The sequence below is a fragment of the Rattus norvegicus genome, chromosome 6, assembly GCF_036323735.1.
Source record: "Rattus norvegicus strain BN/NHsdMcwi chromosome 6, GRCr8, whole genome shotgun sequence".
Classification (NCBI taxonomy): domain Eukaryota; kingdom Metazoa; phylum Chordata; class Mammalia; order Rodentia; family Muridae; genus Rattus; species Rattus norvegicus.
Genome location: NC_086024.1, coordinates 11,433,836 through 11,446,326, shown reverse-complemented (window position 1 = coordinate 11,446,326; position 12,491 = coordinate 11,433,836). Strand labels below are relative to the sequence as shown.

The 12,491-nt window shown below is 44.2% G+C and overlaps 1 protein-coding gene across 4 annotated transcripts in view; it reads right to left on the bottom strand.

Moving 5' to 3' along the window:
• Window positions 1–12,491, bottom strand: part of Lhcgr (luteinizing hormone/choriogonadotropin receptor) — a 65,474-nt gene that overhangs the window by 34,508 nt on the left and 18,475 nt on the right. For 3 of the 4 annotated variants that reach the window (XM_063261562.1, NM_012978.2, XM_039111807.2), the window contains 4 exons: window positions 10,320–10,394; window positions 7,637–7,711; window positions 5,351–5,425; window positions 5,185–5,262 (listed from right to left, as the gene is read on the bottom strand). In XM_063261562.1, coding sequence (XP_063117632.1) covers window positions 5,185–5,262; window positions 5,351–5,425; window positions 7,637–7,711; window positions 10,320–10,394 — 303 coding nt within the window. The other variant, XM_039111808.2, reaches the window with a different exon arrangement.

Genomic DNA, 12,491 nt, shown 5'->3' with positions numbered 1-12,491 from the left:
TTCCCCCTATTATTTTCTAGTGTAAAACATGAAGGGATAGGGAGGTCTATTTCAGACCTGTCATTTTGGGTAATTACATACAGCTCTCTCACCTTGTTGGCAGCTAAATCCCTCAAGACCTTTTAAAAGGTGTTATACTTAGAATACTGCTCTTTGTCAACCTCCTGTCATGGCGGGGGTTCTTACAGATATCGCTGTACAGTGAAAGAGTCACAGCTCTGTTTCCTCTGAGTAGTTCTGAAATCTGAGTTTTCAGAGTCTGGACCAGCATTGTCCAAGCATGGGTCGCCATCCACCTAAACAGAATCACGTGAACTTGATTCACATGAGCCAGTGCTGTACGTGTGGCTTCAGACTCAGTCCCACTGCTCCTGTAACCCAGTCCTGCTTTGCCTGACTGGGAACCCCTGCCCTAGGGTGCATCAACATGTGATGGGCCTTTTCCCTGGTGTCAACCATGTTGTCCACAGTATCGTCCTCCCACCATTTCCTCTACTCAGAGTGGTAGAGCTAGACCTCTGGCGGGTTAGGACAAACATTCCTGCCCAGGGGGTTAGCAAAGAAAGCTGTTTGTACTTGCCTGGAAACCCTTTCCTCTTTGCTCTGTTTGCTACCTTGACCCTAGCTTTAGCATTTTTATTTTTCTATTATTTTATTTTGTCTATGTACAACACTATGTGCCTGGTACCCACAGAGTCCAGAAGAGGGCATCAGATTCCCTGGAACTAGAGTTGCAGACAGTTTGTGAGCTGCCATGTAAGTGCTAAGAAACGAACCCTGGTCTTCTGGAAGGGCAGCCTCAACTGCTGGGCCAGCTCTGCAGCTTGTGCTTTCACTGTTGCTACAGTTGATTTAATTCCAAGTAAGATTCAGGGGTGAGAAATTAACTGCAGATGATACTGTACTTCCGAATGTTGCCGTCCCCTTTGAATAATTCTGGGGTGCTGCACAGTGCTTCTGCGCTTATGTTAGGATAGTGTCCCTTCTTTCTGGCCTCATAAAGCCAGTGCTGTACATGTGGCTTCGTGGGCTCCAATACCACTCTGCTTCTTTAAGGCTGAATTACTTTGGATAAGTTATTTAACCTTTCATGCCTCAGTTTCTTCATCCAACAATCGGGATGGTAATAACAGTATCATCCTTTTTAAGCTGTCATGAGTAAACATGTATCAATCACTTAGAAGTAGACTCTGAAACTCAACCAATGCTGTGGTCTCCAGCTCCCTGAATGGAGAGAAAGAAAGGGCTCCCTTCACAAGAGTTGGACAGGATTTCTCTGAATTCTAGGCCCATGTTTAAATGAGTTGTTACTTCCCTCCATTGTAGTGGGGCCTTTCTGGTTCTGGTTCTGCAGAGCAGGCCTGGTCAGCGGCCTGGGCACCGGCTGCATTGGCCGTAGTGCCCCTCTGTTGGAGCTGCTGTCTTACATCTCTTGTTTTTATATTTGAATAGTCTGGGTCACGCTTGTTGGAATTTTCTGGACAGTAGCTCCCTGCTTCCCTTTCAGAGGCAAATGCTCTGTTCTCAGTGTACTGTGTTCAGCAGTACACAATGGAGAATGCTGTCTTGCCCTGAATAAAAGAAGATCTCCCTTGGTTTGGAGAATTTGTGGACATGAGGGGGAGGCCTCATGCTGTCAGGCTCACATAGCCCCTTCAAAGCCTTTGAAAACATCTGGAGTGTTACTTCAGATATTGTCTTCCCTCCCAAAACTCATGGTGTCAGAACGAAAGGAGGGGGGCTTCTTTGGCACAGAGATGAGACAAAGGTCCCCTTGCTTCTCTGTCAGAGCTGCAGACCCACAATTGAAGGCATTGTCTAGATTCTCTGTTTAGATATCCGTAATTGCAAATCAAACAGAGAGGATGACATCTTTTCATTCCAAGCAAGATTCAGGAGTTAGACATTAATCACAGATGATACTGTACTTTTGAATGTTGCCTTCCCTTTGAATAATTCTGGGGTTCTGCACAGTGCTTCTGGGCTTGTATTAACAATGTTAGACATTCTCTTGGATCATGTAGCCACCTAGCTTTTGGTTGATTTCAAAGAGGAGAGATTATGTTTGTGGAAAAACAATGTCTGGCAATTTAGGTCTTTGCTTGCCAGTGGAAGACATGAACACAGCGCTTTCTTTTTTCTTTCTGTCTTCCTCCTTCTCTCCCTACTGCCTTTCTATTAAACTAAGTGAGCATCGGAAGAGCATCCTACAGAAGAGGGACACCACACTTACCCTTTGTCTCTTACATGGCCTGTGTTCTTTTAGCTAAATAAGTCACTGTGGGCAAAGCACACATCCTGGCAGGGGCTGTGTGGGTAACTGCTGCCGTCTGACTCATATGTGCTGCTGTGAACCTGATTTGAATAATCTGGGTCCTCAGTTTCTATGGGGCTCCCAGGCTCTGAGCTGCCTGAGCTGCCAGTCTTTCAGCAGGCCTGAGCTGTTTGCATGTGCCCCTACCGCAGTCAAGTGCATGTCAACTTACGTGACTTTACCATATGCCATGTTAAAGAAAATGGCAGGTTTCATAAAGAAAGATGACAGTAATGGATTCTAATGTGGCAGATACAGTTTTGAGAAATCCACATTCCAAGTAATACTCAAAAACAGACAGAGAGAACAAGAGAGAGCATTCAGGAGAAAAGACGGCAGCAAAGGAGTCCCTTTAAAAATAGAAATGTTGTTTAGTAAGTATAGGAAAATGAGGGCATGTACAAATAATCATTGTGTAATTCTCTTTGTAATTCTTAAGAAGCAACAGGTACTGAAAGGTTTGGCCAATGGCATGTCACAACCCAAGAATCCCAACACAGTTGACTTGGGAAGATCAGGGAGAAAGTGCATGTGATAGACCCATCCTTACGCAGTGGCCAGGAGACAGTGTGACGAGATGTACTGCTTGGTTTATAACAGGGCCCTCTCAGTGCTCCTGTGGCAATATTTGGGCTGACTCTAGTCACAGCAAAGCAGGCAGATGAATTCAGACAGCTCGCCTGAACTTCTTGAGGGATCCAGAGTAGAACAGAACAGAACAAAACAGAGGGACCTCCCAGGGAGGAGAGGAGGAGTGGGAGAGGAGTGCATAAACAAAATTCTAAGCTAAAAAAAAAATAGTCTATTTCTTCCGGGTTGCTGCCTCTATTCCTGGTTGAGTTTCTGCCCTGACTTCCTCATAGATTGACTGTGATTGGGATAAGTCAAACTTCTTCCTTCCTGAGTTCTGGTCTTCACAGCAGTAGAAGGAAAAATGGAATACCCAGGAAGGGAAAAAACTCAACTGAGGAATTGTCTAGATCAGATCTGTTGGCGAGCATGTTTATGGGCATTGTCTTGACTGATGATTGATATGGTAGGGCAAAGCCCATCTTTGGCAGCACCATCCCTAGGCCTGGGCTATAAGAAAGCTAGTGGGGCACAGGCCTGGGAGTGAACCAGAGAAAAGCCAGCACACTGCACTCCTCCATGGTTTCTGATCCTGCTCTGAGTTTCCTTAGTAATTGATTGAGACCCAGAAGTGTAAGAAAATAAACCTTTCTTCCCCAAATTGCTTTTGTTCAGAGTGCTTTATCACAGCAACAGAAAATCAAACTAGAACAGCATTAACAAAACCCAAACATTTAAAATGTGGTGAACTGTTGGGGATGCTCTCACCAACTGACTTGCTCTGGGTTGTTAGTTTTAGTTGTTAATTGTGGGTAATTGCGGCAATTGTGATAACTATGTGGTTGACACAGTGCGAGCGTGATTAGATCTGTGAAAAGAGGCATCAGTAATCCCACTGAACAGACACGGGACCCAGGCTTTGGAAGCCTAACCAGACTGACATGGTTTTGTTGGCTATATTTGGAGCTGGGACTAACCTTGAGGCACCATACCTACTTGCCTTTACACTGTGGTTTGTCGTAGGTGCAGCCATAAATCTTGTCACATTTTACAGGGTCTTAGGAAAGGCAATTGGCATGACCTTCCCCTGACCCGAGGAGTTCAAGTGGCGATCAAGGTTGTTTGTTGTTTGTTTTGTGTGATTGGCTGAATCCATCATCATCCAGAATATTTACAAAGTTGCACAGCTAATTTCTGCTCACTGGGGGCGGGTTGGGTGGGTTGGAACATGATGGGGTGGCCTCTTGAGACCTAATGAAAAGCCACAGTGGCTGTGAAGGGACATACGCACGTAATGCATAGTTTGAACCTTAGCCCCTCAGAGCTTTTCCTGTACCATGTGAAGCGTTTTGTTTTCACTAAATGAGCTCACGGTTGGTAAAGATTTGGGTGGGGGTGGGCCAGACCGGTTCCATCAAGAGCAAAATCACAAATCCAGCTACTAATGAAAAGAGAAGGCTTGCTTTCATTATTTTCTAATTAAGCAGTTGAACTTTATAGCTGGGAAAATAAGGCTTTCCTCAGCAAGTGTAATACCTTTTGTCCAGCGGGGTGCTCCACATGACCCTTCACTTACACAAGGGTCCATTCAACGGAGAACAAGTGCCGGGCAAATGACTAATCACACCCCTTTGAGATGAAGGGCCAAGAACAGGGAGGGACATGGAGCACAATGGCTCACGGGCACTCTGGGAGGAATGGATCCCAGGAGTCCCCATTAGCTTCAGAGGAGGGGCAATTACACCCCAGCCGTGTGCACTGTTCCTCTTAAAATCACAGCCAACATCAGGTAATGGCTCTGCGGAACCAATACTATGCAGCTGTTTTGCATACTCGCAGAATGCTGTTCTGTGGGAATGTTCTGGGAGCTCACGGCTCCCCAGGGACTGTCCCATCACGTCTTGAACGTCTCCACCCTCCCGCTCCTGTTTGACTCCATCTCCATCATACTTGCATACTTATGAGCGGTAACTCTCAGTTCCTGATTATGTTTACGTCGAAATTGCTGAGAGTTTTAATCTTTGAATAAAGGTCCAGCCTCAAAGAATTAGCCTGGTGCCGGAAGAATATCACCCACAGGAGGTCAATGCTGCCCACCCTCAGGACCCAGCAGTCTGTTGCTATGTTAGCATATGGCCCTGCAGCTGTCCCATACAACTCCTTCCTCAGTTGGCAGTCTAGGGTAAATGCTCAGAGACTAAGGGATGCAGTGAAACACAGAGCCTAGCGCTGACCTCAGACTAGCAGTGAGGGTTGCAGCAGGCTGTGTGGCTGAGCAGGACTCCAGAGGCTGTACTCACAGTGTGACAGACTCGTTATTCATCCCTTGGAAAGCATTCCCGGGTATGGTGGTTATGTGTAAGTTATCACAGATTTCCCTAGGGGAAAGAAATGAGAAATATTTACTTTCTAAATTTTAGCTGCAAATAGGAAATGGTTATGCATAGCAATCAGCCTGATACTTACAGAATGAAATTAAATTCAGAGGAGGAGATCTTCGTAACATCTGGAAGGGTTCGGATGCCTGTGTTACAGATGCTCCTTTGATTCAGGGCAGGGTGGTGATGTGGGCAGAGAGTATAAGCAATTATCGTTATGTTATAAATATGAAAGCGAGGAGGAAGGCGCTCTGCAAACACCGCTTTCACATTAAACTTTAAAATATTGAGTTTGACTTTATGAGTTACACTTTTAGGTGAGGAAGACTGTCAGACTTGAAAAGGCTCCATTGCTAGGAGAAGTTCCCATAAGGGTTCCTGTTTAGACATTTAGGGATGAGACCATGGTCTGGGTCTTTTGCCTTTGCATTTCCAGCTCATCTTTCCTTTAAAACCACTGCATTTTCCTGTTGGATTGCAGCCCATTTTCTCCTGATAACTACTGTACTAGATCCATATTATTGATAGTTCCAGAAAGGAACCTTCTCCTTTTGGAGCAGGCTTTAACTTGAACTTTGCAGGAAGATTAACATTTTGAGAAACCTATACCCTTCATTATTAGAAACTTTACTTAGCTACTTGTGGTTCAGGAAGTTCTTCCTAGTATCTCATTGAAACCATTGAACATTCCTTTTGTGGTTGGAGACACTCAAGGCTCCTGCTTTTTACTTAACCTCTAAAGAAGAGAGCAGCTCACAAGACAGATGAAATTGAAGGATACTTCATTATAAAAATGAGACTCCTTCAGAGGCATGCAGGCATCTGGACTTCTACCAGTGGAGTTTTAAGCCCAGTAGACATGGGCTCCAGACAACTGATAGGAGCTGCTTGGCCCTCTGATGACAATGACACCCAGCGGGCTTCTCTCCATCCCTTTCATTTCCATGTTTCTATTAATTCATATGAATGAATATGCTACAGGGATAAAGGCATTCGGAGTAAATTCATGCCTTGTCTACACTAGGGTTAGCAGGAGATTCAGACTGTAGTGTGGACTTGAATTGGGGAATCCTACATTTTTGGCTAAAGTGCTAGTTAAGAAAGTCAATGGGCAAAAAAAAAAAAAAAAAAAGAAAAAAAGAAAGTCAATGGGCTAATAAGAGGCTGTGCTGGTCAAATTTGGGCCTGGGTTATCCATAATGACTTCTAAAGTGGTAGATGCTTATGTGCCCAACCTTGGAGGTTGGGAAATACCTTGGGTTTACAACTATTCATAGAGAGAACTACACCACATCTATCTACAGCTTCTGTATGGCTCCTTGGAACAAGACTGACTGTGTGCGTCATAACAGACAGGCCCCTTCCTCATCCTCTGCTTTCCTTTGGTTTTTCATTTGGATAGTGGTGGAGGTGGTACTCCCCTGGGGACTCCTGAAACGCAGTTTATTATGAAGTAGAGAGAAGAGAGACTCTGTTAGGAGGATGTAAACTTTTTTGTGTGGTAGGGGTGACTTGTTATGGGGGAAGATCCATCACCAACACAGCGAAGACTGTAGGGAATTTTGGGTATCTTGCACTGCTGCTAGGACGGGTTGCTGTTGGATTATGGTGGGACATGATTTGTTGTGCTAGCCAGTAGCCTTGGTAGGAATTAATGGGAAACAGAAAATAAAGATTGAGTTTACATGGTACAGTGCCTACCTCAGGCACCACCTAGAAAGTTTTCCCTTGATGAATGAATGAACTGATGAGAAGAAAGAGAGGAGACTCTCTTGTGCAGTGGGGGAAACCAAATCGGAATTGCTTCCCCAGCTTTGCTCGCTACCACTCACCTTAGAAGTTCTCCTTGGTCCTTTCTGACATGTTGTGAATCCCCCATTCCCATTTACAATTCTGAAACTCACTGCAAAGGAGAAATGCTCTCCTCTGGTGTCCTGGGCAGAGGGAATGTGGGGAGCCCCTTATATGTGTGTAAAAACTCCCAGAATAGTAAATACAAGAAATACTGACTAAATTTAAACCAGAAGTTGGCTATTGGTCAAAAACCTTGTTCAGGGCGCTGTAGAGATGGCTCAGTGGAGAGTCGTTAATAATGCCCGCTGTTCTTCCAGGTGACCAGAGTTTAGTTCCCAGCACCCACACAGCAGCTCACAACTGCCTGTAATTCAAGCTTCAGAGCATCCTATGTCCTCTGTGCCCATCGTGGACACTCCACTTGTGTACAAACCCACACTCAGACACACATATTACACAGAATAAAAAGTTGAAGCAAGATCTTAAAAACAAACTCCCCAAATGTCTTTTGACATTTCGATCACTTTCAACTTCATAGATAACCCATTTTCCCCATGTTTATAAAGGAACATTTTCTCACAGGTATTTTAACCGAGGGAGGTTTGTAAAAGCACCAGGTTCAATGTATAGCAGGTTTTTGGTGTTCTGGATCAGTCTGTGAAGAGAGAAGGGGGAATGGGCAGTAGTTTAGTAGATGTTGGGATGCATGACACTGGCCACCAGGCATTCTTGACTAAAATCCCACCAATGACATCAAGTACTTTCAATGCCTAACACAAGTTCCTGGAATTCTGGGGTGTCCTGAGGCTCCTGCCAGCTATTTCCAAGAAGCTGTGTCCTCCCTTCCAAAACGACAGGTGTAGGCATCTTAGCTGGGAGTTTATCTGTGCGTATCTCTACTTCTGCTCCTACACACCAGATAACACCAAGGTCCAGGGCTCCTGGCCAAGTAGAGCTTGCCCGCTATGGAGCCTGCACACTGGGCATGATAGGAAGTGATGTTCCCAGGAGAATGAACAAATAGATACAGCCCGTCGGAGGCAAATCAGGTCAGTTCATACTGAGTTGGTAAGCATACTGGGAAGTTATCCAGATAGACACACATCCAGAGTAGCACAGGACATATGCCTTGGGATTCAGATTTCTGGAATCTTATGCACATTCTATAGATGATTATCTATGTACGATTCCCATCCTCCTAGCTTCCCTGAGTTAGTGTGCCCTTCTTAGATGATGGTAGTGGTGGGTGGTGGGTGGTGGGTGGTGGGTGGTGGGTGGTGGGTGGTGGGTGGTGGGTGGTGACTGGTGGGTGGTGGGAGGGGGGTGGTGATACCCTCCCACATTACTCTTACAACCCTCCACTGGTTTATTTTTCTCCCTTCTGGTTTCCTTTATAATAATCCATGAATAGTGTTCTGGGGAATAAATGTGACTGGTTTACACTAAAGTCTCTGCCAATGTTAATGGTGAATGGCTTTTCTCATCATTCAGTTGAAGAGTAACAGGGCTTGAACAGGATCTAGTTTTTCTGATTCCAAGAATAATGTTCATTCTACCATACTACAGTGACTGTTGACACCTGGACCATGGACATACGGTTGTAATCTTTAGATATGAGTTATTCTGCGGTATTGATTCTTCTAATAACTGAATCAAGCATGCATCAGACAAGCGAGGGGCAGGGATTGTCCCCTCATAAAAATCCCTTGAGGTCTAACCATAGAACATTTACTCATACAGTCACACATTCTATCAATATTTATTGTCTATTCCTGTCAAGCACTGCCCTAGCTATGCAGGGTACCACCGTGAACAAAGCACAGAGACTGCATGAAGCCAGCATGCAAGTCTCAGGGCCTCGTTTAGAAGCGCACAAACTTCCCTGGGAGAAGGTGTCATTTTTCTTTCAGTTGACGTCTTACTTTGTTTATCACTTGCTGTCCTGATACTGCTGCAGCACTATCTGGGAAGCCTGTTAATGCTGCAGAATTTCAGGTCTGGGATTGTACAGCCATCCACCAAAGGATGAACCCTATGCACAAGACACAGTAAGTCCAGACAATTTCTTTGGAATTTAGATATCCATTGCTTGGCTTTTTCTATGTTTGTTTGATGGATTGCTCTCAATTCTCTGGCTGTGCTGTCATGTCCTTGTGGATATTTGTATTCAGCCTCTCTGTGCTCTAGCAGCTCTTAGGCCAAGGCAGGCAATAGAGTAGGTGCTTGTGTGCTTATCAATTAATCTGCTTAGATAGTTACTCACTGGACCATTGATGGAGTCCTTCTGGTGTAATGGAAAACACACAAATTTTGGAGAAAGACGGCGCTGGAGTTCAGTCCCAACCCAGACAAGTATGCGTCTAAAGTATCCACATACTTTCCATTCCATTCTCTGGACAAAATGGTAACTGTCTAACTATTCTGGGCAGCCATGGCAGTAGTGATACAACCTAGAGGAAATGCCAAGCACAAGAGTGTACAAATATTGATGTATGTCCCTTCCCTTCCTTTTGACTTGCCTACAGGGGAATTTGAGGGTCCTGCAGGAAGCCCTGGTGGGAGCCCTCTGTGGTAGCATAAGAAGCCTGGTGTGTAAGTCATGTGACCTAGTGTCTAGTCCAGCTCTGAAACTAGCCTGCTGTAGGATATCGGGCAAGTGACTTAATATAGGTTTATCACTTGGAAGCTGAACTGAGCCATTCATCTCTCATCTCTTTTTGAGTTGGGCATGTCTGTGTATGATCATTGGAAATGTGTACTTTTAAGACTAACTCTAACAATAATAACACTAATAAAACCTAATTAGCCCAATGTTCACAGGCTTAACACAAGGCTTGTCATGGTTACTATTAACGAAGCACTTACTTAAAAGAATGACTGCGCCTGAACAGATCCCAATGAGCCAACTTAAGATCTCTAAACTCCTTTTAACTTCCCACCTACTCCAAGTATTCTATACCCCTCCCCCAACCCCCATGAGGCAAGAGCTACTTGGTAGGACTTCACAATGTCAATTTTAATTTCCAGCATTGTGTTGTTGATGTTTCAGAGTTTACACAGTTCCTAGGGAGAAGCAGTTGTCACCATGGCAACTTTCAGGCCACTGCAGTGAGAGAGATTAGTGCCTGCCCAGACCTAGTAATTGTTGTAGTCTTTGCCTCTTGGATTCCTAGCATTGGATGCTTGAACACAAATACCAAGTGGGCTCCCAGCAGCCAGGGTAATAGTGTACAGCAATAAGCTATCCGTTAGCTGATGCTTACAGTTCAGACAAATTGAGGAGGTTGTCAAAGGCATTAGCTTCTATCCTTTCCAGGGAATCACTCTGAGAGATTTCACTAGGGAAGAGGAAAAAAAGTACAAATGAGAGACACAAACATGTCCTTGTGATAATGATCTCTCTCTCTCTCTCTCTCTCTCTCTGTGTGTGTGTGTGTGTGTGTGTGTGTGAGAGAGAGAGAGAGAGAGAGAGAGAGAGAGAGAGAGAGAGAGAGACTCTGTGTCCTCTGAGAAAAACCAGAATTGCAGAATTTATCCCTACATCATTAAAGGCTAATGTTTCTCTGTTTCTCTGTAGGAGATATATATATATATATAATATATATATTATATATATTATATATGATATCTATAACTCCAATGCAATTGAAATATAAGTTCCCTTCCCCCATTTATATAAAAGCCTGTTCTCTTGCTTGTCTGACTCTGAACCATCCGCTGTTGGAAGTGCATAGGACCTTTAAAAAATGTCTGCTCAGGTTCCCTTGCTTGACAGCTCTGGAAAGCAATATGCTAATTACGTGACAGTGCCAGGCTACAGTTGAGATCTCTGAGGTACCCACGCATCACTTCAGTGAGGCTTTAATTTGGATTGAATTAGCTGTTCTATAATTTAACTCTTGATTTCTCAAAACCCATTTCTGAGCTCTTTCAAGGTAGTTATAGCACGGATGGTCGAATCACGCTATAGATTCTGAGCATCCTTTTCCTCTAGTGTCACAGTCTGTCAACAAAGTTATGACTAGGAATCCCTTCTATTCTCATCTGAGTACCTAGTGGCTTCATATTGCCCGGCACATAGCTACAGATTGAATGAAGAAGGGTGCAAGTGAACTACTGGTTTAATTTATTTCTTAAGAAAGGCACAAAAGCAAATGAATTGGTTTTGGCCTAGATCGAGCCCAGGCATGGTGGTAATGTCAAAATCCCCACAATAGCTGCCATTTGCTGGCAGCTGAGAAAAAAAGTCTCCAACCCACAAGTGTGGGTTTGGGTATTCCTAAGGTTAATGCTCAGACTCCACGAGAGCTTTAGCTCACAGAAGGCAGTGCCTAAGGCAACGACATTCTACTGGATAGCTCCTGGGCTGTTTCATCTCATCCGTACCTCATAGTTTGCTTATTTAACTGCGCCTGCCTTTGGTAGGAGCTCTCAATGCATTGAAAGTTACAAACCCTCAACATCTAGATTTCAAAGCAGAAGAGCTCACACACAAACCCACAGTGAGTTTCCTGTAACCATGCTGTTATTCAACACTTAGAGTTTTTAAGATTTATTTTATGTGGCATGTGTATTTCTCTCTGTGAATGTGTGTGATGATACCCTCAGCGGCCAGAAGATGGCATCGGGTCCCCCACCCCCGACTCCCTGGAGCTGGAGTTACAGGCAGTCACAGAACGTGGATGCTGGGAACTGAACTCCACTCCTCAGCCAGAGCAGGAAGTTCTCTTGATACTAATAATATTTTCAATGCTATCATCGCTTGCTAATACCTTAAGCAACAGCAGACGTTCCCTGCAGAGCCAAGGCGGTCAATACAGTCTTTCTAGGGCATATGAATTTGCTCTAACCATCACTTGGGATAGTTTAGTGATGGCTGTTGGGGAAGAATAAGCCAGCAGCTGAGCCAGTTTGGCTCAGGCTAATGTTAATGGGGATGAGACAGCATTCTCTTTCCTAGAGAGGCTTCTCTCTGAATATGAGGTCTCTGAGGCTCTAGAAGCTGAGACCCAGGAACAAGAGGCCCTCAGAGGAACAGGAGATCATAAAGCATCATGGGGCCGCTTCCTGCTTTTGGTTCATGCTTTTCATCAGCACAGCTAGAAATACTGTGCTTTTGTCCTGCACGTACTCTATTTTAGATACAATGATTATCTTATGATGCACAATAAACTTCTAACATGTTTTCATCAATGCGGGAATTATCAAAAAGGAGTGACATTAGGGAATAGCTGCTGTAGCAGAGAGGAACTTTTATGATTGAAATCTATCTCTTTTCTACTTAAAAAGAATATCATCACTTATCAAAACGTATTCAATTCTTTGAAGCAAGGTTAATTATCTGGATTTTAATGACTCTTGAAAATCATACCATTTCTTCCAAGGCTGCTAGATATTATTTGTATTATAAAGATAAAGATAGTTGGATTTTCTAA